The sequence below is a fragment of the Salmo salar genome, chromosome 24 (genome assembly GCF_965601325.2).
Source record: "Salmo salar chromosome 24, fSalSal1, whole genome shotgun sequence".
NCBI classification, from domain to species: domain Eukaryota; kingdom Metazoa; phylum Chordata; class Actinopteri; order Salmoniformes; family Salmonidae; genus Salmo; species Salmo salar.
Genome location: NC_138314.1, coordinates 1,539,196 through 1,564,805, shown reverse-complemented (window position 1 = coordinate 1,564,805; position 25,610 = coordinate 1,539,196). Strand labels below are relative to the sequence as shown.

The 25,610-nt window shown below is 41.3% G+C and overlaps 1 protein-coding gene across 5 annotated transcripts in view; it reads left to right on the top strand.

The window, feature by feature from the left end:
* msh3 (mutS homolog 3 (E. coli)) overlaps positions 1 to 25,610 on the top strand; it is a 161,985-nt gene that overhangs the window by 89,664 nt on the left and 46,711 nt on the right. For 4 of the 5 annotated variants that reach the window (XM_045707205.2, XM_045707201.2, XM_045707200.2 and 1 more), the window contains one exon: positions 14,874 to 15,060. The exons of the other annotated variant lie outside the window; for it this stretch is intronic. In XM_045707205.2, coding sequence (XP_045563161.1) covers positions 14,874 to 15,060 — 187 coding nt within the window. The remainder of the gene's footprint in view (positions 1 to 14,873; positions 15,061 to 25,610) is intronic. 5 annotated transcript variants of the gene reach the window in all.

Genomic DNA, 25,610 nt, shown 5'->3' with positions numbered 1-25,610 from the left:
TGTGGTTTCTTCTTCTTTTTATTCAGTTTAGTCACATGATTTCTCAATTTGCTTCACGCTTGCCAATCGGTTGTACAGCCAGACCTATTTGCCATCTCTTTTGCTTCATCCCTCTCAACCATACAGTTTTTCAATTCCTCATCAATCCACATGGATTTAAGTTTTTACAATCATTTTCTTAATGGGTGCATGCTTATTAGTAACTGGGATGAGAAATAAATGTGTCAAGTGTTGCTCGCCATTACACACCATGGACCAACAAATATTCTTCACATCAACAACATAGGAATCACTACAAAACGTATTGTATGACCTCTTATACACTATATTAGCCCAGCCTTTGGAACTTTGGTTTTCCTAGATATGGCTATTATATTGTGATCACTACATCTGATGGAATTGGATACTGCTTTCAAACTAATTTCTGCAGTATTAGTAAAGATATGACTAATACATGTTGATGGTTTCATTCCTGTGCTGTTTGTCACTACCCTGGTAGGTTGATTGATAACCTGAACCAGGTTGCAGGCACTAGTTACAGTTTGAAGATGTCTCTAGAGTGGGCAGCCTGATGAAAGCCAGTCAATATTTAAATCACCCAGATACCTCTATTGATATCACATACAGTATCAAGCATTTCACACGTGTTATCCAGATACTGACTGAATGGGCTTTAAGTGAGGCAGGTGAACCTGTAACCATATTACTTCAACAGTATTTAACATGAGATCCTCTCTAAGCTTTACAGGAATGTGGTTCTGAATATACACCGCAACACCGACATTTCTGTATTTTCTGTAAATGTTAGAACCTTGTACTGCTACCACGGTATCATCAAAGCTATTATCTAAATGAGTTACAGAGATTGTCAGAATGTGAATGTCATCTGTTACTAGCAAATTATTGATTTCAATAACCTTGTTTCTTAAGCTACATATGTTAACATGTTAAATTAGGTTATTTACATTGTCTTCCAACGCCCCTAGGATAATGTACATTTGCTGAAGCATTATGACATCTCAGCGACACAATGAGCTGGACTTGGGTCATTGATAAGTCTTATAATGCTGAGAAAGGATCCAGCAACCCAAATTATTTCGGTGGATCCCATCCTCCTTATAATACAAGCTTTCTTTCCAGAAGGTATCAGAATTCTAAATAAATGTTACACCCACAGAGCAGCAATAGTCTCGTAGCCAGTTATGGAGGGCTAAAAGTCTGCTGAACCGTTCAATGCCACAATTTAGGGAGGGCAGAGGGCCAAATATTATGGGGCGTTTCTTGGTGTCAAGTAGAGCCTCAATCTGTTCTTTAAAATCCATCTTGAGCCATTCTGAGCTGCCCTTCATAATGTCATTTGACCCCACATGAACCATGACAGTATCAGCACCCGGTGACTGACTCACAGCCTCGGGAAGCAACCTGGTGATATCCTAAACTTTTGCCCCAGGATAACACAAAGTCTTTGCCCCAGGTACAGATATATGCCTCACCATTGAACTCCCTATAAAAATTACCGGAATGATCACGGCCTCGAAGAACATTGCGAGGCCAGAGCCACAGAACTCACCTGAGAAGCTCTGATCCAGAGAGCACGGCCCAGCGGAGGGGGGCCGTGGTGGTCCAGGCTGTGCCCAGGCAGTTGATTGACTAGGACAGGGAGAGGTAGCTGGATGGGCATCCACAGCCATGGCGGGAACACTCAAGCCCCCGGCAGAAAACAGCTGGTACAGGGAGGGTTTTGCTTGGGTAGGACCGTCATTGTAAATAAGAATTTGTTCTTAACTGACTTGCCTAGTTAAATAAAATAAAAATACCTCGTTCTCCCTACCATTGTGACAATGAGTCATCATAGTGCTGCATCAAATGTTCATGATCTTAGGGGCATTGGCAAACACAATGTAAGTCATTTAATTTATGTACCCCTAATTGCACCGAATACATCTGTTTATCCTACAGCTATTGTAAGCAGTAATCATGAGCCTATAAACCAGAGTTACACTGTTAGCACTGAGGCGGTGTGCAATAGTAGGAAGACCACTTTATGCAGCTCACCCTGCACTATCAGCTCCAATGTAAATAACATAAGTCTACCTCTGATAATCAAGCAACCCAGAAAAGTGCTAAAAATAGCCCATATTGACATATGTAGCCTAGGTTAATGAAATGAATAATTTGCTATTAACAGATGACATTCATATTCTGACAATCTCTGAAACTCACTCCAAATCCATAGGATATAGTGAGCACAATATAATAGCCATATATCGGAAAACCAAAGTTCCAAAGGCTGGGCCTAATATAGTGTACAATACGTTTTGTTGTGATTCATATATTGATGATATAAAGACTATATGTTGGTCTGTGGTGTGTAATGAGGAGCAACCAGACACTGCACTCGACGCATTTATGAAACTACTTATTCCAGTTACTAATAAGCACGCACCCATTAAGAAAATGACTGTAAAAACTGTTATATCCCTTTGGATTAATGAGACATTGAAAAATTGTACGGTTGAGAGGGATGAGGCAAAAGGTATGGCAACTAAGTCTGGCAGCCCAAATGATTGGCAAACGTACTGCAAATTAAGAAATCATGTGACTAAACTAAATAAAAAGAAAAAGAAACCACACTATGAAGCAATGATAAATTCTTTAAAGAATGATAGTAAAAAGCTTTGGGGCAGCTTAAATGAAATTTTTGGGAAAAAAGCCAACTCAGCTGCTTCATTTATTGAATCAGATGGCTCATTCATCACAAAGCCCACTGATATTGCAAACTCCTTTAATGACTTTTTCATTGGCAAGATAAGCAAACTTAGGGATGACATGCCCGCAACAAACGCTGATACTACACATCCAGGTATATCGGACCAAATTATGAAAGACAAGAATTGTACTTTTGAATTCCGTAAAGTCAGTATGGAAGAGGTGAAAAAATGATTGTTGCCAATCAACAATGACAAGCCACCGGGGTTTGACAATCTAGATGGAAAATGACTGAGGATAATAGCAGACAATATTGCCACTCCTATTTGCCACATTTTCAATTTAAGCCTACTAGAGAGCGTGTGCCCTCAGGCCAGGAGGGAAGCTAACGAATAATAAAGCCCACCTTTTTTTTTTGGACCAGATACAATGCTGTTTCACAGTAAACAAATCGACAGAACAGAATTTCAGCATGCTTATAGGGAAGGACACTCAACAAGCACAGCACTTACACAAATGACTGATGATTGACGATAAAATGATTGTGGGGGCAGTCTTGTTAGACTATAGTGCATCTTTTGACATTATCGATCATAGTCTGCTGCTGGAAAAAGTATGTGTTATGGCTTTACACCCCCTGCTATAATGTATATAAAGAGTTACTTGTCTAACAGAACACAGAGGGTGTTATTTCATGGAAGCCTCTCAAATATAATCCAGTTAGAATCAGGAATTCCCCAGGGTAGCTGTTTAGGCCCCTTGCTTTTTTCAATTTTTATTATCGACATGCCACTGAGTAAAGCCAGAGTGTCTATGTATGTGGATGATTCAACACCATACACGTCAGCAACTGAAATGACTGCAACACTCAACAAAGAGCTGCAGTTAGTTTCAGCGTGGGTGGCAAGGAATAAGTTATCCCAAAATATTTCTAAAGCATTGTATTTGGAACAAAACACTCACTAAACCCTAAACTTAAACTAAATCTTGTAATAAATAATGTGGAAATTGAGCAAGTTGAGATGACTAAACTGCTTGGAGTAACACTAGATTGTGAACTGTCATGGTCAAAACATATTGATGCAGTAGTAGCTAAGATGGGGAGAAGTCTGTCTATAATATAGCAATACTCTGCCTTCTTAATAACACTATCAACAAGGCAGGTCCTACAGGCCATAGTTTTGTCGCACCTGGACTACTGTTCAGTCGTGTGGTCAGGTGCCACAAAAAGGACTTAGGAAAATTGCAATTGGTTCAGAACAGGGCAGCACGGCTGGCCCTTGAATGTACACAGAGAGCTAATATTAATAATATGCATGTCAATCTCTCCTGGCTGAAAGTGGAGGAGAGATTGACTTCATAACAACTTTTATTTATGATAGGTATTGACACTTATGATCACTCGGCTAAGCATGCCTCTCCTTAATGTCAATATGCCTTGTCCATTACTGTTCTGGTTAGTGTTTATTGGCTTATTTCACTGTAGAGCCTCTAGCCCTGCTCATTATACCTTATCCAACCTTTCAGTTCCACCACCCACACATGCTATGACATCACCTGGTTTCAAGGATGTTTCTAGAGACAAAATCTCTCTCATCATCACTCAATGCCTAGGTTTACCTCCACTGTATTCAGAACCTACCATACCTTTGTCTGTACATCATACCTTGAAGCTATTTTATCGCCCCCAGAAACCTGCTCCTTTTACTCTCTATTCTGGACGTCATAGACGACCAATTCTCATAGCTTTTAGCCGTACCCTTAGCCTACTCCTCCTCTGTTCCTCTGGTGATGTAGAGGTGAATCCAGGCCCTGCAGTGCATAGCTCCACTCCTATTCCCCAGGCACTCTCTTTTGATGACTTCTGTAACCGTAATAGCCTTGGTTTCATGCATGTTAACATTAGAAGCCTCCTCCCTAAATGTGTTCTATTCACTGCTTTAGCACACTCTGCCAACCCGGATGTCCTAGCCGTGTCTGAATCCTGGCTTAGGAAGACCACCAAAAACTCTGAAATCTTCATCCCTAACTACAACATTTTCAGACAAGATATAACGGCCAAAGGGGGCGGTGTTGCAATCTACTGCAGAGATAGCCTGCAGAGTTCTGTCCTACTATCCAGGTCTGTACCCAAACAATTTGAACTTCTACTTTTAAAAATCCACCTCTAAAAACAAGTCTCTGACCGTTGCCGCCTGCTATAGACCACCCTCTGCCCCCAGCTGCGCTCTGGACACCATATGTGAACTGATTGCCCCCCATCTATCTTCAGAGCTCGTGCTGCTAGGTGACCTAAACTGGGACATGCTTAACACCCCGGCCATCCTACAATCTAAGCTTGATGCCCTCAATCTCACACAAATTATCAATGAACCCACCAGGTACCACCCCAAAGCCGTAAACACGGGCACCCTCATAGATATCATCCTAACCAACTTGCACTCTAAATACACCTCTGCTGTTTTCAACCAAGATCTCAGTGATCACTGCCTCATTGCCTGCATCCGTAATGGGTCAGTGGTCAAATGACCTCCACTCATCACTGTCAAACGCTCCCTGAAACACTTCAGCGAGCAAGCCTTTCTAATCGACCTGGCCCGGGTATCCTGGAAGGATATTGACCTCATCCCGTCAGTAGAGGATGCCTGGTTACTTTTTAAAAATGCCTTCCTCACCATCTTAAATAAGCATGCCCCATTCAAGAAATGTAGAACCAGGAACAGATATAGCCCTTGGTTCTCTCCAGACCTGACTGCCCTTAACCAACACAAAAACATCCTGTGACGTTCGGCGTTAGCATCGAACAGCCCCCGTGATATGCAACTTTTCAAGGAAGTTAGAAACCAATATACACAGGCAGTTAGAAAAGCCAAGGCTAGCTTTTCAAGCAGAAATTTGCTTCCTGCAACACAAACTCAAAAGTTCTGGGACACTAAAGTCCATGGAGAATAAGAACACCTCCTCCCAGCTGCTCACTGCACTGAGGATAGGAAACTCTGTCACCACCGATAAATCCACTATAATTGAGAATTTCAATAAGCATTTTGCTACGGCTGGCCATGCTTTCCACCTGGCTACCCCTACCGCGGTCAATAGCACTGCACCTCCCACAGCTACTCGCCCAAGCCTTCCCCATTTCTCCTTCTCCCAAATCCAGTCAGCTTATGTTCTGAAAGAGCGGCAAAATCTGGACACCTACAAATCAGCCGGGCTAGACAATCTGGACCCTTTCAAAAATGTTCTGCCGAAATTGTTGCAACCCCTATTACTAGCCTGTTCAACCTCTCTTTCGTGTCGTCTGAGATTCCCAAAGATTGGAAAGCAGCTGCGGTCATCCCCCTCTTCAAAGGGGGGGACACTCTTGACCCAAACTGCTACAGACCTATATCTATCCTACCCTGCCTTTCTAAGGTCTTCGAAAGCCAAGTCAACAAACAGATTACCGACCATTTCGAATCCCACCACACCTTCTCCGCTATGCAATCTGGTTTCAGAGCTGGTCATGGGTGCACCTCAGCCACGCTCAAGGTCCTAAACGATATCGTAACCGCCATTGATAAGAAACAATCCTCTGCTGCCATATTCATTGACCTGGCCAAGGCTTTCGACTCTGTCAATCACCACATCCTCATCGGCAGACTCGATAGCCTTGTTTTCTCAAATGATTGCCTCGCCTGGTTCACCAGCTACTTCTCTGATAGAGTTCAATGTGTCAAATCGGATGGCCTGTTGTCCGGGCCTCTGGCAGTCTCTATGGGGGTGCCACAGGGTTCAATTTTTGGACCAACTCTTTTCTCTGTATACATCAGTGATGTCGCTCTTGCTGCTGGTGTGTCTCTGATCCACCTCTACGCAGACGACATCATTCTGTATACTTCTGGCCCTTCTTTGGACACTGTGTTAACAACCCTCCAGACGAGCTTCAATGCCATACAACTCTCCTTCTGTAGCCTCCAACTGCTCTTAAATACAAGTAAGACTAAATGCATGCTCTTCAACCGATCGCTGCCTGCACCTGCCCGCCCGTCCAACATCACTACTCTGAACGGTTCTGACTTAGAATATGTGGACAACTTTCTAATACCTAGGTGTCTGGTTAGACCGTAAACTCTCCTTCCAGACTCACATCAAACATCTCCAATCCAAAGTTAAATCTAGAATTGGCTTCCTATTTCGCAACAAAGCATCCTTCACTCATGCTGCCAAACATACCCTCGTAAAACTGACCATCCTACCGATCCTCGACATCGGCGATGTCATTTACAAAATAGTCTCCAATACCCTACTCAATAAACTGGATGCAGTCTATCACAGTGCCATCCGTTTTGTCACCAAAGCCCCATATACTACCCACCACTGCGACCTGTACGCTCTTGTTGGCTGGCCCTCGCTTCATACTCGTCGCCAAACCCACTGGCTCCAGGTCATCTACAAGACCCTGCTAGGTAAAGTCCCACCTTATCTCAGCTCACTGGTCACCGTAGCATGCGCTCCTGCAGGTATATCTCTCTGATCACCCCCAAAGCCAATTCCTCCTTTGGCCGTCTCTCCTTCCAGTTCTCTGCTGCCAATGACTGGAACGAACTACAAACGTCTCTGAAAGTGGAAACACTTATCTCCCTCACTAGCTTTAAGCACCAGCTGTCAGAGCAGCTCACAGATCACTGCACCTGTACATAGCCCATCTATAATTTAGCCCAAACAACTACCTCTTCCCCTACTGTATTTATTTATTTTGCTCCTTTGCACCCCATTATTTCTATTTCTACTTTGCACTTTCTTCCACTACAAATGTACCATTCCAGTGTTTTACTTGCTATATTGTATTTACTTTGCCACCATGGCCTTTTTGCCTTTACCTCCCTTATCTCACCTCATTTGCTCACATTGTATATAGACTTATTTTTCTACTGTATTATTGACTGTATGTTTGTTTTACTCCATGTGTAACTCTGTGTTGTTGTATGTGTCGAACTGCTTTCCTTTATCTTGGCCAGGTCGCAATTGTAAATGAGAACTTGTTCTCAACTTGCCTACCTCGTTAAATAAAGGTGAAATAAAAATAAAATAAATAAATAAACACGTTGAATGCACCGAGCTGTCTGTCTAAGCTACTGGCACACAGGTAAACTACTGGCATACCCCACAAGACATGCCACAAGAGGTCTCTTCACAGTCCCCAAGTCCAGAACAGACTATGGGAGGCACACAGTACTACATAGAGCCATGACTACATGGAACTCTATTCCACATCAAGTAACTGACACAGTAAAATCTGATTTAAAAAAACAGATAAAAGAATACCTTATGGATCAGCGGGGACTGTGAAACAACACAAACATTGGCACAGACGCATGCATACACACACACACTCCATAACATACACACTATTACATACACATTTAGTACTGTAGATATGTGGTAGTGGTGGAGTAGGGGCCTGGCACACAGTGTGTTGTGAAATCTGTGAATGTATTGTAATGTTTTTAAAATTGTATAAACTGCCTTAATTTTGCTGGACCCCAGGAAGAGTAGCTGCTGCTTTGTTATGTGGATCACTCCTCTGAGCGCCAACTTTGGCTAATTTACAGGCTGTGTGTGTGTGTGTGTGTGTGTGTGTGTGTGTGTGTGTGTGTGTGTGTGTGTGTGTGTGTGTGTGTGTGTGTGTGTGTGTGTGTGTGTGTGTGTGTGTGTGTGTGCTCGCGCACACACAGGAGAAACCTCTGTCCCTCTCTCTTTTTTCCTCTCTCTATGTTTCTGTCAAACCAGGTCAACAAACTTCAGTTGTTGTGGGTGTAAAGAACAGTACAGTTTTCGTAGGGTATAAAAGGCTATCTAAGTACTATGGCTGTAGATCAGAGCTCTGCCAGTCTTTAAAGCACAGCAATGCTTGAAGTATGAGGGTTTCTCTGATGCTTTTTCTCTTCCCGCTCTCTTTTTCTCCCCATTTCTCTCCCCCTCTGTTCTGAAGTACTGCCCTGTAGAAGTAGCTGATGTTCCCTCTAGTACCAACACTCACATGTTCCCACTTTTCTTCTTCTCTTTCTCTCTCCTACATCCCTTTCTCATTCTCTCTCTTCTCTCTCCTAGACTATAAATAAGATATGCTGTATGGCCATTTACAATTAAGTGTTTTGGAGAGAGGAGAAAGATTATGCTTTATCTGGATAATAAACTCATTATGAATATATACTCCTCTGAGATGACTGAAAGAGAAAAGGTAGATTCCTCCATCCTCCTCTGCCAGTCTTATCCCTCTCTTTATCTCACACTTTGTGTCTGTGTGTTATAAAGGACAGAGAGAATGCTATTTTAGTTCTGGTGAACTCAAGAGTTCACCAGAGTGTTCCCTTGGTTGGAGAGTGTGTATGTGTCTCGTTGTTTGTGCGTTCAGGGCTGATGGTATTTGACTTCTGATGGACGAGTGCATGTGTGTTGTCCATGTGTTTCTGATGGTATTTTATCTCTGATGGACATATTGAATCTGAAGGTTATGGAGCATATTTTCTCTTTTCCTCATTGTTGTTATGGAAACCGCAGAGGAAATGAAATGTAGAAAGCTGTTTGAAAAGGACCTTACATCGACCGTACATTCAAACCAGCCATTACTATTTGTTCTCTGATGTCTCCTATCTTCTCTTCTCTGTTTTCATGTCATATATTATGTCAAAATGGTTTTCATGTCTTGATTCTGCAGTCTGTATTGTAGCATCTCTCTGACACAGTGCTTTAGATGCAGCCTGCATGGACTTTGAGCTTCAGAAGATCCACACGTAGTCAATCCCTTATCAGCAGAAACACGATAGACTAGTCTCTCCAGGATTTTGTGATCAATTAAATAAATCAACAATTTCCCGCATTTTATGCAGATTTGAAAAATCACCGCACTATTACCGGTTGACAAGTAGCCTAGCGGTTAGAGAGGTGAGCCATCAACCCTCAAATATAATACAAAAATGTTGTGAAATGCTGGAGGGACTGATAGACCGCTGTTTCTAAAGACAGTTTAGTAGTAGAGATGATTGATCCCTGAGTGAGGATAAGCTTACTCCAGAAGTGACAGACCCCTTCAATCTATGTAGACTTTAAAGGGCTGTTTCTGTGACACAGATTCTGCCTAATCCTGGACTAAAAAAGCATTTTCAGCTGAGATTCTACATTGAGCCTGCTTTTAAGACTAGGCTTAATCTGTGTCTGGGAAACCATCCTTCAATGTAGACTCTCTATTGAAAGTGTTTTTAGTCCACAAGTAGGCTCATCATGGTCCATTCACCCAGACCCAGCCCTGAATGTTTCATAGCTGGATTGACGGGGATGTTTTGTGTGAAGGGCATGGTTGTTGTGTAAAGGGCAAGTCTTCCAATGTTCCACTGGCGTCTGTTCTGTTGGAAGTGTGGACAGAGGTGGCATGGAATGGCTTTCGGGTGGGTGGGTTTTTTAGAGCACGGCATGGAGGGTCCTACAACCCATCTGGCTTCGCTTAGACTCTGAGTTTTCGCTGGCAAACTGCCTCTACTCTGGAGGCCTAATCGAGAGAATAAATAATTAAATAATGGAGGAAGTGAAACAGAATAAATAAACAAATGAATGCGTACAGCGAATCAGCAGAAAATCACTCCCTAAACGAGAGGAAACTCAGACAGCCATGATGTCCACAGATGCTTATGGTCTGGTGAAACGCAGCTAACAGCTCCTTATTTTGTGAGTGAGTGCTAGTCCGTACAGCCACAGAATATAAAATTATCCAAATAATAGTTTCATTGTTTTATTTAGAAATAAATGACCACACAGTTTGCTCTGGCATGTTATCTACATGGCAACACTGAGCCAGCTGAATAGCCTCATGGACTTATACTCTACGTCTATCCACTGCAAGGCTACATTATATATTTGACTGATAACATTTTCCTGGAGTGTGACACACATGCACGCAACGTGCACACCTTAATTGGTTGAGGAGATGCAGAGGCATGCTGACCCACACCCCTCCCCTCTCTCTGGCATGTGCTGTAACCATGGTTTTTAAATTATTATTATTTTTATTTAACCTTTATTTAACTAGGCAAGTAATTTAAGAAGAAATTCTTATTTACAATGACGGCCTACACCGGCCAAACCTGGACGATGCTGGGCCAATTGTGCTCCACCCTATGGGACTCCCAATACAGCCTGGATTCAGGTTCAGTGACGCCTCTAGCACTGAGATGCAGTGCCTTAGACCGCTGCGCCACCTGGGAGCCCCAAGTTGCATCTGTTGTTACAGACGTTAGCAGCTAATCTGATTGGTCAAATGACAATAAGCATGTTGAGAGGTGCGGAAACCATATTTAAAATGAAATGAATGTTGCTTGTATTGGTAGGAGTTGAGTTGTCCTGCAATGCACTAACTGGCTGTAGTCATACTACTGGGACAATTGGGCTGTATTGTTGACTGTATATTTGGATTGTTTGATTTGTATATTGAAATGTTTAGAGGTGAACAATCCATTATTAGTCAATGGTTATCAGTGAGAGTCCAGAGCTGGCTAGGGACAGACTAATCTAGTTCATGTGAGTTGTGATTTCTCTCTCTCTCTCTCTCTCTCTCTCTCTCTCTCTCCTCTCTCTCTCTCTCTCTCTCTCTCTCTCTCTCTCTCTCTCTCTCTCTCTCTCTCTCTCTCTCTCTCTCTCTGTGTCTTGTCTCATTAATCTCTTATCCTGTGATTTGCTGCATGTTTATCTGACAGCATTTCAACAGAATTCTCATCTGCATCCTAATCTAAGGCTCTGCTCACACGCAGACACACACCAGGATTTCCGTTAGCCGTTAATAGCCTGCTTTTGTCCGATTTATTTTTACATTTTATTTTCGAAAAGCAGATTAAATTAAATTGTCAATTTACCGGGAGAATTAGGGGAAAAAATCCCATTATGAAATAATGCTTTTTAGCCTATTTAATGATGGAAATACCAGTCGATGGAAATATATTTGACTGGTCATGCTTATCGGCCTATAGGTTAATTTGCATACTTTTATAGAATTAAATTAGCGCTTGTACAAATTAAATTGGCGCGTGTACAGTATTTCCATTACCTATCTCATTACATGCGTACAGCATACAGATACAGAGCCTTTGAGTGGAACGTCTGTCAGACAGGGCAAGAGATTGGTGCTTTCAACACAACTGGAAACTCTGAAATATACGAGATCAAATCATGACGTCAGTGATCTTCAGGTCGGAAAGTCGGAACTCTAGAAAGCGGCCCGAGTTCCCGAGTTGGAATTCCAAGTTGGATGACCGTTCAAAAATATTTTTCCCAGTCAGAGATATTTCTTTCCCCTGTTGTCTTGAACGCACTGAAGTCTGAGATTTCCGAGTTCCCAGTTGTTTTGAATGCGGCATTAAACGGCAATGGAAGGCAGGCTTCATCAGTGCGTCACACACCACTTTGCAATGAGCTGGAGGCAGTATGCATTTTCCAAACATTCTGAATTGTTTGAAACCTGAATGCTTTAATATACACTGAACAAAAATATAAACGGAACATGTAAAGTGTTGGTCCCATGTTTCATGAGCTGAAATAAAAGATCCCAGAAATGTTCCATACACACAAAATCTTATTTCCCTCAAGTTTTGTGCACAAATTTGTTTACATACCTGTTAGTGACCATTTCTCCTTTGCGAAGATAATCCATTCATCTGGCAAGTGTGGCATATCAAGAAGCTGATTAAACAGCGTGATCATAACAGGTGCACATTGTGCTGGGGAAAATAAAAAACCGCTCGCAAGTGCAGTGCCCTTTTGACAATGGTGTTTTCTTGCTAATTGCATTATGGAACAAACATTTGGCCTACTACATTGTGCACATTGCTGTGCTTATAATGTGAAGAAATAATAGTTTATCAACATTTTAAGCTGAACGTTCTGATCTGTTGCTTCAGACTCATTGCGTTTTAACGTTTTTTTTTTATGTAGCCTAGGCCTACTGGTTGTTTACTTTTGGGATCTATCGTCCCACAACTGTCTTAGTCTGTTTGGAATAGAATATTTATTTCTCGACAAGCTGACCAATAGAATAGGTAGCCTAGTCGTTTCTACTATAGTAGATTGACATAAGCTAGTGTTTTTGCTGTTCATTACTCGTCTTGTTGGCTGACGAAAGTAAATGTGGACAGTTATTCTAACTAATCAGAATTCGGTAGGAAGGGGCCGCACATCGTTGCATCCTCGACTTGCATGTTCTGTTAGTATTTATTACCATATTCTAAATGTGATTTCTGTCATTCTGAGCACTGTGGGTGGATGCCCTAATCAGGTTGCGCTCCTGATGCATATGGATCCGGTGTCGGGGAAATTAAAATCTTTCCAGTCAAATGTTCAGTAAACACATTTTCCTAACAGAAACCCTGACACACACACACACACACACACACACACAGTAATGTACACCTAACCTTGTGGGGACACAATTCAGTCCAATTCAAAATCCTATTTTCCCTAACTCCTACCTAACCTGTACTCTTACCCTAACCGTAACCCAAAAACCTAACCCTAAAAGAAACCCTAGCTCCTAACCCTAAAATGAACCCTAGCTCCTAACCCTAACCCTTGACGTAATTCTAACACTAATTCTTACCTTAACCCTAAACCCCCTAGAAATAGCATTTGACCTCGTGGGGACTAACAAAATGTCCCCAGTTGGTCAATGTTTTGTTTGTTTACTATTCTTGTGGGGACTTCCGGTCCCCACAAGAATAGTTAAACACGTCCACACACACACACACACACACACACACACACACACACACACACACACACACACACACACACACACACACACACACACAGCCTCTAAAATTACTTGAAATAGTATGTGGACATTCAAATTTGTGGATCCGGCTATTTCAGCCACAACCGTTGCTAACCGGTGTATAAAATCGAGCACACAGCCATGCAATCTTCATAGACAAACATTGGCAGTAGAATGGCCCGTACTGAAGAGCTCAGTGACTTTCAACGTGGCACCGTCATAGGATGCCACCCTTCCAACAAGTCAGTTCGTCAACATTTCTGCCCTGTTATTGTGAAGCGGACAAGTCTAGGAACAACAATGGCTCAGCCGCGAAGAGGTGGGCCACACAAGCTCACAGAACAGGACTGCCAAGAAACACGTTCTCTGGTGTGATGAATGACGCTTCACCATCTGGCAGTCCGACGGACTAATCTGGGTTTGGAGGATACCAAGAGAACGCTACCTGCCCCAATGCATAGTGCAAACTGTAAAGTTTGGTGGAGGAGGAATAATGGTCTGGGGCTGTTTTTCATGGTTCAGGCTAGGCCCCTTAGTTCCAGTGAAGCAAAATCTTAACGCTACAGCATACAATGACATTTTAGACGATTCTGTGCTTCCAACTTTCTGCCAACAGATTGGGAAAGGCCCTTTCCTGCACAAAAACGAGGTCCATACAGAAATGGTTTATCGAGATAGGTGTGGAAGAACTTGATTGGCCTGCACAGAGTACTTACCTCAACCCCATCTAACACCTTTGCGATGAATTGGAAAGCCGACAACGAGCCAGGCCTAATCGCCCAACATCAGTGCCCGACCTCACTAATGCTTATTTGGCTGAATGGAAGCAAGTCCCTACAGCAATGTTCCAACATCTAGTGGAATTCCTTCCCAGAAGAGTGGGGGCTGTTATAGCAGCAAAGGGGGGACCGACTCCATATTAATGCGCATGATTTTGGAATCAGATGTTCGACGAGCAGGTGTCCACGTATTTTTGGTTACGTCATGTACCTGTGTGTGTGTGTCCCTCTCAATCCCTCTCTTTTCCCTCTTCTCTGTTCATTTTTTGTTCTGTGAGTTGAGTCGGAGTCTGTAGGAGGGGGTTCAATGTTGTGCAAGGAGATTGTGGACAGTAGGCTATTGGTGTCACACAGGTCCAACAAGTGTAGGTATTAGTACAAATACAAACTGTTCTGTCTTTTCACTGCCTTGTGGAACACACTCACACACACAAACACCCTAAAGCTGTGTTCCTCCTCTCTGCCTGTAAAATGTAGAAATGAAATGAGTAGAATGAAATAGACACATTTCATTCTAAAATTCTTCTCTCCTGTGTGTTATTGGTCTGTAGGATGGGAAGGTCTGAAAGCATAATTAATGTGTGTGTTGGTAGAATGGGGGCGTCTGACAGCATCTATAAGGGCCGGAGCACATTCATGGAGGAGCTGACGGAAGCCTCGGAAATTGTCACCCGGGCAACCGAGAGGTCATTGGTCATCCTGGACGAGTTGGGGCGGGGCACCAGCACCCACGACGGGATAGCTATCGCCTATGCTACTCTGGAGTACTTCATCAGAGATGTGAGTGTGTGCATGCATCTGTATGTCATCCTATTATCCTATCCTAGTCGTTGAACGAGCATACTTCCACAACAAGACTCTTTTTTTTGGGGGGGGGGGTCCCTTCGCTTTAGATACAATTACGACGTAATATTGTGGCACCCTTGCACATTTTTTTTTCTAAAATAAGTAGAAATAGATTTAATTTTTTTACATTTATTTAACCTTTTATTTAACTAGGCAAGTCAGTTAAGAACAAATTCTTATTTACAATGACAGCCTACTGGGGTGAGTGGGTTAACTGCCTTGTTCAGGGGCAGAATGACAGATTTTTACCTTGTCTGCTCGGGGATTCGATCCAGCAACCTTTCGGTTACTGGCCTAACGCTCTAACCACCCTGCTACCTGTAATTGGATTTTCAACATTGCAGAACCAATAGTTTTTTTACAGAATTTACCATTTAAATTTTGAAAATAAAAACAAATGGCAGAATTATTGGCACCCCTGAGCTAGGTACATAGCCCTTGGCCAAGAACTGCCAACACATGCTTTTTGTAGCCATCAATGAGCTTGCAGCTCCTTTCTATTGGCATTTTGGCCCGCTCTTCAACTTCAAACTGTTCCAATGTTTGTGGGTTGCCTTCGACCAACTGCTGTTTTCAGATATCACCATAGGTTTTTGATGGGATTCAGATCTGGGCTCATCACTGGCCATTCCAGAACAGTCCGCCGTTTCTTCTTGAACCAACACTGGGTGCTTTTTATGTGTGTTTGGGGTTGTTGTCCTGCTGAAAGACCCACGAAATTCAAAGGAGACCCAGTTTTTGGACAAAGGGTTGAACATTGAACTCCATAACACCTTGATAATCTGTTGGTTTCATGTCTTGCACATGTTCAAGGCCCCCAGTACCAGAGGCAGCAAAGTAAACCCACAGCATTGTCAAACCTCCCCAATGTTTGATTGTAAAGAGGGTGTTATTTTCTACACTATAGTTCACTTGACTGTAAGTGTAAAGGCCAAAACACACCGTGCTGTTGAACGGTAAAAAGCAGCGGGTGGCCATCCTATCATCTCTGACCAGAAAGTCGGCGGTCATTTTCTGTTCAATCTTGACGAATCTACATGTTAAATCACCACACACATGGTGATTGCGAACACTACAGCCACCCACTGCTTTTAGACGTTCGTCGTCATGGTGTGTTTTAGCCTTCCTGACATATGCCTCCCTGGCTTCACTGGTAACATAGTGCTATATACACTTTTCAATACACACACACCTCCCTCCCCCTGTACCCCATAGAGCTGAGTCAACACCTCCAGTGGGGTTTGATGTCAGACGCCATCCAAATCACTAAGTTATGGCCTCCAATAAAGCTTATTGGTGATGTGTGTGGGTGTTTTGTGTGTGGGTGTTTTTTGTGTGTGTGTGTGTGTGAGAGCGCTGTGATAGTTTGTTTTCCATACGTAGAGTAGGCCCTAGAGAGAGACTGGGAACCGAACAGAGCTAGAGGGAGTATAAGAGGGAGTATAATTGGGGGAGGTAGAATTGATCTATAATGCTAATATAATGGAGCTGCTTGTTAGTGTTTGTGTGTGTGTATGTGTGGGAGAGGATCTTACATCACCTCTGCTTCAGGAACTGCATTTTTTTAAATTTGTTTTAAAAGGAGGAGGGGAGAATTGATCCAAATAGGAGGTAGAGAGAAGAGGAAGGCAGATGCATAAAGAGCAGGAGAGGAGACATGAAGAGGCAGAGATAGAGGTGTGGAGAGTAGAGAAGTTACCTGATGTCCCTCAGGACTCCTCTGGATGTTGTTGAAAATTGTTGCTGGTTTGACTCTTAAGTGACAGAACAGTGGCTTGTTACCTGATCTGTGTGTGCGTGTGTGCTCTCGTATGTGGGTGCGTGCGACTGCATGTTAATGGTCTCTCTGCCTTTCAGGTCTCATTTAGTTCCATCTGGACTCCACCGCTCCAGGGGGAATATATATTTATCAGCGCACATTCAGGTCTTGGAGGAATGAGCTTATTGGTGCACATGGGGTATCTTGTTTAGCAGAATCTACAGTGGTGAGGAATCACCCACCATATGTTTACTAGCTGGAAAGCTGATGGAGCTGGAGAGAAATGGGCCCCTGTGTGCAGCTCCATGATAATGCTCACACTGGCTGTAAAAGCTGTGTTGTTGTCAACCTCTGCGCACACATCCAATCAAGGTTTTACTATGTGGTTGTTGGTTCACCTTCCTCAATTGAATGTGCTTATTGTCCCTCTGGATTGGAGCGTCTGCTAAATGACTCAAATATATTCATCTAAATGCAATCAAGCTAAGTTGGTCAATTAGCTTTTATTTCTATTTAATCTTATTCATATCACAGAAAACACTGGCCTCGTTTTAGATTTGGTTAATTAATTAACGCTAGCGGCCATGACTGAATTCAAACGTGAGTTAGTTTCTGTGTGTGGTTTGATGTCGGTGTCTCAGGTGTGTTTTTGCAGGTAGGAAGAGTTAGACAAATTATTCTGACAATTAGCTTCAGCCGACTGGTGTGCGACCAAGGCAAAGTTGGTTTAACTTTGGATAGCTGATCTCTGGGGGTAGTTAGGGACCGTCAATAAATTACACAATGTAATTGAGACAATATTTTTATGTTCACATAAAAGTTTATTGCTTGTGTACACAGTTTAGCAGATGTTATACCAGGTGCAGCAAGATGCTTATGTTACTAGCTCCTAGCAATGCAGCACAATTGTCAAACAAGTACACAAAAAAATCGAAATGTAAAAGAAATCAAGAAATGTTGGAACGAATCCAATTGACAACCCAAAAAGTATTATAACAGTAATGCAATCTGTTCATATATACACAGGATAAATTTACGCAAGATGTACTAAGAATGATACAGTATGTACAGCAGTAAATATATTAGAGTGCGCTATCTATGTCAAGCTTCCAGCATATAAATAGATATGTGGTGTGTATAAACAGTATAACTAAAATGCAATGAACAGTAGTTGAAATATTAGAATGAGCTATGTTGAGAATACAGTATTTAAATATACAGTATAAAACCCCATGGTACAGTATATTATAGACGCAACGATAGTTTTCTTGCTGGAAAGATGGATAGAAATGTTGCATTCTTCTATAGGGACATGTCGGTAAGTTTAAAACAGTGACACTTCAATGACAGCGAAAGATTACATATCAGAAGTGCCTTCCGGTTGAATATCAGAGAATGAACAACAATCTTTTCTCTGCTATATTTTACAGAAAATCATGAAGGAAAGCTAATTAATTACATAGGGTTAACAGGCTAATATTTAATTATTGTTGAAGTAGAAACAAAATGATAGACAGAATTAGGATTACAGATCATAAGCTGTGTTCAAATACCCATACTAACATACTACATACTTAATGAGTATATACTATATACTATTAGTTAATTTTTAATATACTGTCAATGAACGGTAAACTTTCAGTTGAGAGTACTAGCGCTTCGCCTGTCTACCGGAAGTTGATGCTGTTGCTACGCAACTTCTTGCTAGCTAGACATCTTACGACTTCATTAACAATGTCCATTAAGAACGCACAACGACTATACCACTTAGCTAAGCTAAGAATCACTTGAATAATTAAGTCAATAGGTTGCGTTCGTAAATTCACTCTGGCTATTCACTCCGATTTCAGAGCATTCCCGTCTGAGTGTGCCAGAACACAGAATAACTGATGAATTTACGAACACTCAACACCCGTTGAATATGGCTGATGTCAGTAAACGTCGGCAAAAAAGCGTAATTAAATTGTCAGCAACGCTCAGGATAACATGAAAACAGCCTAACCAGCTCTGCTAGGGCGAGTAAAATGGTCAGAGTGAGGTGTTCTCTTATTTGTGTCTGGAAGTAGCTAGCATGCTAGCCAATGTTAGCCAGTTAGCTTGGGTGCTTGACTGCCGTTGTGAGGTCAGAACGCTCGGATAAACCCTGCTCCTCAGCTCCGTAACCGAACCGTTCTGAATTTACGAACACATCTTTAGTAGCCAACTAACGTTTGGTAGCAAGCTAGCATACCGGTACATACTGCTGTAATGATATGCTATGCGGTTCGTAAGGATAGTGTAGCTAACAAATTGTTAGCCAACATAACGTGTAACTTATCTTATTTGAAAAGGCATTACTTTATTACATTGCAAAAAAAATGTTTTTGTTAAAGCAAAGAATTTGTATCCACTCATCGGATTTTCTTTATATCTGAAAATGTTGTGAAGCCACGCCCATTTTATGAAGAATTGCGTTATGGGCCCTAAAAACACGGAAATAGTGTCCACTGCCTATATTCTTTGTATTTTGGTGAATGTAGTACTACATTTGGTAACTTTTGGCATACTAACTATACCTATACTATGACCAATAAGCATACAACATACTCAATTTATGTCACAAATAGTATGGTTAGTATGAGTATTCGAACACAGCTATACTGTCTCATTCAAAGTGAAATATGCAGCATGTCCTCATTGGAAATCTACCTGTTATATGTACCAAGCTGTTACGCAAACATGAAACCTAGCCACTCTCTTGTACCTTAGCAGCAGTTGCTAGATGGCTACACTCGTTTTTAGCTAGCTAGTTAACCTGTTAGGGCTAGGGGGCAGCATTGACACGGCTGGATAAAAAACATACCCGATTTAATCTGGTTACCACTCCTACCCAGTAACTAGAATATGCATATCCTTATTACATATGGATAGAAAACACCCTAAATTTTCTAAAACTGTTTGAATGGTGTCTGTGAGTATAACAGAACTCAAATGGCAGGTCAAAACCTGAGAGATTCCTTTACAGGAAGTGGCCTGTCTGACCATTTGTTGAACTTCTTTTCCATCTCTATCATTTACTAAGGATCTCTGCTCTAACGTGACACTTCCCACGTCGTCCATAGGCGCTCAGAGCCCGGGAAAAAACAGAATGTCGTCATTCCAGCCCCAGGCTGAAACACATTATCGCCTTTCTCAAGTGGCCGATCAAGAGACACTAGCTTATGCGCGTGACACCGACCGCCCCCGCCTTTGGGATTTTTTCCTCTGTTTGCCGAAAAGGAGATTCCCTGTCGGAATATTATCGCTTTTCTACGAGAAAAATGTCGTAAAAATTGATTTTAAACAGCGGTTGACATGCTTCGAAGTACGGTAATGGAATACTTAGAATTTTATTGTCACGAATTGCGCCATGCGCGTGACACTTCTTTACTATTTCGGATAGTGTCTGGAACGCACGAACAAAACGCCGCTATTCGGATATAACGATGGATTATTTTGGACCAAACCAACATTTGTTATTGAAGTAGCAGTCCTGGGTGTGTATTCTGACGAAGACAACAAAAGGTAATGAAACTTTTATAATAGTAAATATGATTATGGTGAGTGCTAAACTTGCCGGGTGTCTAAATAGCGAGCCCGTGATGCCTGGGCTATGTACTTAGAATATTGCAAAATGTGCTTTCACCAAAAAGCTATTTTAAAATCGGACATATCGAGTGCATAGAGGAGGTCTGTATCTATAATTCTTAAAATAATTGTTATGCTTTTTGTGAACGTTTATCGTGAGTAATTTAGTAAAATGTTAGCGAATTCCCCGGAAGTTTGCGGGGGGTATGCTAGTTCTGAACGTCACATGCTAATGTAAAAAGCTGGTTTTTGATATAAATATGAACTTGATTGAACAAAACATGCATGTATTGTATAACATAATGTCCTAGGGTTGTCATCTGATGAAGATCATCAAAGGTGAGTGCTGCATTTAGCTGTCTTCTGGGTTTTGGTGACATTATATGCTGGCTTGAAAAATGGGTGTCTGATTATTTCTGGCTTGGTACTCTGCTGACATAATCTAATGTTTTGCTTTCGTTGTAAAGCCTTTTTGAAATCGGACAGTGTGGTTAGATTAACGAGAGTCTTGTCTTTAAATGGCTGTAAAATAGTCATATGTTTGAGAAATTGAAGTAATAGGATTTTTAAGGTTTTGAAAATCGCGCCACAGGATAGCAGTGGCTGTTACGTAGGTGGGACGAATTCGTCCCGCCTAGCCTAGAGAGGCTAATGTTATATCCTGACAATATTGACGCTCAAAATATTTTGTTCTCAGCCATATCTAAGCCATATTTAAAATGTAATTCAGGCCAGATAGCCTACATTATTGAAATTGTATCTATTCAGTTAGTTTTATAGCTAGCTTGCTAGCCAGGCTCCCAGGTTCACGTCTCGTCCGAGCAGCCTAGCTTTGGCACAAGTTGGCTAGCTGGCTAGTTGACCCTCAGCATAATTATTTTGTTCAATTATCTCAGCCATATTCACAATTAAATTCAAGGCAGGCATGAGCTCAGATTGGCTACAAACGTTCATTTTGTCGCATCAAATCGCCCCAAAAAATGTGGCAAAGCAATAAAATGTATGTCCTGAATACAAAGCGTTATGTTTGGGGCAAATCCAACACAAAGCATCACTTAGTACCACTCTTCATATTTTCAAGTAGGGTAATGGCTGCATGTTAACCTGTTGGGGCTAGGGGGCAGTATTTGCACGGCCGGATAAAAAACGTACCCGATTTAATCTGGTTACTACTCCTGCCCAGTAACTAGAATATGCATATAATTAGTAGATTTGGATAGAAAACACTCTAAAGTTTCTAAAACTGTTTGAATGGTGTCTGTGAGTATAACAGAACTCATATGGCCGGCAAAAACCTGAGAAGATTCCATGCAGGAAGTGGAAATCTGTTTTGTGGAATCACCTTCAACACTTTGCCTATGAAACACACCGTGAGTTAGGATTCATTTAGTGGTTTGAGTCTTCTCCGGTAAAAACTGACCGAACGAGAGGCCTGGAAAGTTGGTCATAGGGGGAGGGTCATTACTACTATGACGCGGGCGCCCGTGGGTACCCTTTAGTTCCGAAACGTTTAGTAAGACGATGCAATCGTCCGCCTTGAATATTATTGAAGCTCTGATTGAAAAAGGCCCTAAAGATTTATGTTATACAACGTTTGACATGTTTGAACTAACATAAATATATATTCTTTGCACATTCGTGACGATAAGTCCCGCGCGCCTCGTACATTATGAGTAGCCTTCGGAACGCGCTAACAAGAAGGAGCTATTGGGACATAAATTACTAACTTTTTCGAACAAAACTACATTTGTTGTGGACCTGGGATTCCTGGAAGTGCCTTTTGATGAAGATAATCAAAGGTAAGGGAATATTTACAATAGTATATTTGATTTTAGATGGTTCCAAGATGGCGCTAACCTGTATCGCCTAGCCTATTTTTCTGAGCATAGCACCTCGTTTATTGCAAAGTGTGATTTCCCAGTAAAGTTATTTTTAAATCTGGCAATGCGGTTGCATTCACGAGATGTTAATCTATTATAATTCTTTGAATGACAATATAAAATTTTAACAATGTTTTCGAATAGTAATTTTGTAAATTGTAGCACTGATTCCCCCGGAAGCATTTGAGGGAAAATATTTTCTGAACGTCACACGCCGATGTAAAATGCTGTTTTTATATATAAATATGAACTTTATCGAACAGAAAATGCATGTATTGTGTAACATGATGTCCTAGGAGTGTCATCTGATGAAGATTGTCAAAGGTTAGTGCTGCATTTAGCTGTGTTTTGGGTATTTGTGATGCATGCTAGTTGCTTTGAAAATGGCAGTGTGATTTTTTTTTGGCAGGGTACTCTCTTAACCTCTTGGGGCTAGGTGGGACGCTAGCGTGCCACCCGTGGTGCACTCCATCAACAGCAGGTGCATTTCAAGAGCGGCAAATTTGAATCCAAATAAATGTCAAAATTCAAATTTTTCAAAAATACAACTATGTTACACCATTTGAAAGATAAACATCTCCTTAATCTAACCACGTTTTACGATTTCAAAAAGGTTTTACGGCGAAAGCATAAATTTAGAGTATGTTAGGACAGTACATTTACAAGAGTTGTGTGTAATGTTTTGTCAAGTCAAAGACAGGGTCACCAAAACCATAAAACCAGCTAAAATGATACACTAACCTTTTACAATCTCCATCAGATGACACTCCTAGGACATTATGTTAGACAATGCATGCATTTTTAGTTCTATCAAGTTCATATTTATATACAAAAACAGCGTTTTACTATGGCATTGATGTTGAGGAAATCGTTTCCCTCCAATAACCGGCAGTCAAGTCAGCGTCACAAATTAAATAATTAAAATTAGAAAACATTGGTAAAATATTATATTGTCATTTAAAGAATTATAGATTTACATCTTTTGAACGCAATCAACTTGCCAGATTTAAAAATAACCTTACTGGGAAATCACACTTTGCAATAATCTGAGCACTGTGCCCAGAAAAATACGCGTTGCGATACAGACTAGACGTCATGTTGGGGAGATCTAAAATCGAAAATACTATGTAAATAATCCATTACCTTTGATTCTCTTCATCAGATGTCACTTCCAGGTATCACAGGTCCATAACGAATGTAGTTTTGTTCAAAAAAGCTCATCATTTATGTCCAAAAATCTCCGTCTCGTTAGCACATGATGTAAGCCAGCCGGACTTCTCGTCATGAACGAGGGGAAAAAATATATTTCCGTTCGTTCAAACATGTCAAACGTTGTATAGCATAAATCATTAGGGCCTTTTTTAACCAGAACATGAATAATATTCAAGGTGGACGAATGCATAGCCTTTTATAACGTATTGGAACGAGGGTACCCAACATGAAGTAGCGCGCCAGGTGTCTAATGGGACATCACCGTTCCATGGCTCTTGTTCGGTCAGATCTCCCTCCAGAAGACTCAAAACACTTTGTAAAGGCTGGTGACATCTAGTGGAAGCAATAGGAAGTGCCAAAATATTCCTAAACCCCTGTGTTTTTCAATGGGATAGGTTTAAACTCAATACAACACATCAGGTATCCACTTCCTGTCAGAAAATGTCTCAGGGTTTTGCCTGCCAAATGAGTTCTGTTATACTCACAGACACCATTCAAACAGTTTTGGAAACTTTAGAGTGTTTTCTATCCATATATAATAAGTATATGCATATTCTAGTTACTGGGTAGGATTAGTAACCAGATTAAATCGGGTACATTTTTTTTATCCAGACGTGCAAATGCTGCCCCCTAGACCCAACAGGTTAACAATCTAATGTTTGAGAAATTGAAGTTATAGCATTTATGAGGTATTTGTATTTCGCGCGACGAGATTCCACTGGCTGTTGACTAGGGTGGGACGCAAGCGTCCCAGGTTCCCAGACAGGTTAAGGTATGCTTGTCATCGGCAAGGACTAGGGAGTTTGGGGGGATGAAAAGAAATGGAATAGACCTAAGAACAGGCAAAATCCTATAAAAAAAACCTGGGTCCGTCTGCTTTCAAATCAAGTCACATGTGCCGAATACAACAGGTGAAATGCTTACTTTACAAGCCCTTAACCAACAATGCAGTTCAATAAATAAATATTTACTAAATGAACTAAAGTAAAATAATATATATATATATATATATATATATATATATATATATATATATATATATATATATATATATATATATATATATATATATATATATATATATATATATATATATATATATATTAATAATAATAATAAAAAATGAACAAAATAAAATTACATAACAATAATGAGGCTGTATGCAGGGGTACCGAGTCAATGTGCGGGGATACAAGTTAGGTAATTTGTAAAACGACTATGCATAGTTAATAAACAGCGAGTAGCAGCAGTGTAAAAACAAAGGGGTGGGGGGGGTCTCATCATTGTTGGTGATCAGGCCTACCGCTGTTGTGTCGTCATCAAACGTAATGATGGTTTTGGAGTCATCGTTAGCCATGCAGTCATGGGAGTACAGGATGGGACTAAGCACGCGGTGCTGAGAATCAGCATGGAAGACAGGGTCTATGGTGGTCTGTTTGAAACATATAGGTATTACAGACTCAGTCAGGGAGAGGTCGAAAATGTCAGTGAAGACACTTGCCAGTTGGTCTGCGCATGCTTTGAGTACAAGTCCTGGTAATCCGTCTGGACCCGCAGCTTTGTGAATGTTGACCTGTTTAATCTTAGGTAGCGTCCCACCTGGCCAACATCCAGTGAAATTGCAGAGCGCGAAATTCAAACCTCAGAATTATAAATATTTAACTTTCATAAAATCACAAGTGTAATACATTGTTATGTGAATTAAGTTATCAATGTTCTTAAGCCGAACTTCAATTAAACTACTCAGTCTACCCCACCAGAGTGTGTAAGATTCTGGTTGAATGAAGCAGACGGATAGCCAGCCTAAAAGGTTCAAACCGTTTATTTATGAGAGCTCTGAAAATCCTTACAATGTACAAAGCCTTTTATATTAACACACACACACACTAAGTTACATCAGTAGAGAACTCCACCCAGCTTTAAGCGACTGTATTTTTCCACAGTACCCAGACCACCTGTCACCTTATCTTTTACCAACCTAGCTGTTCCCAGGCCGTTGTTTCTCTCCCTAACTTAAGGAGGCCTCT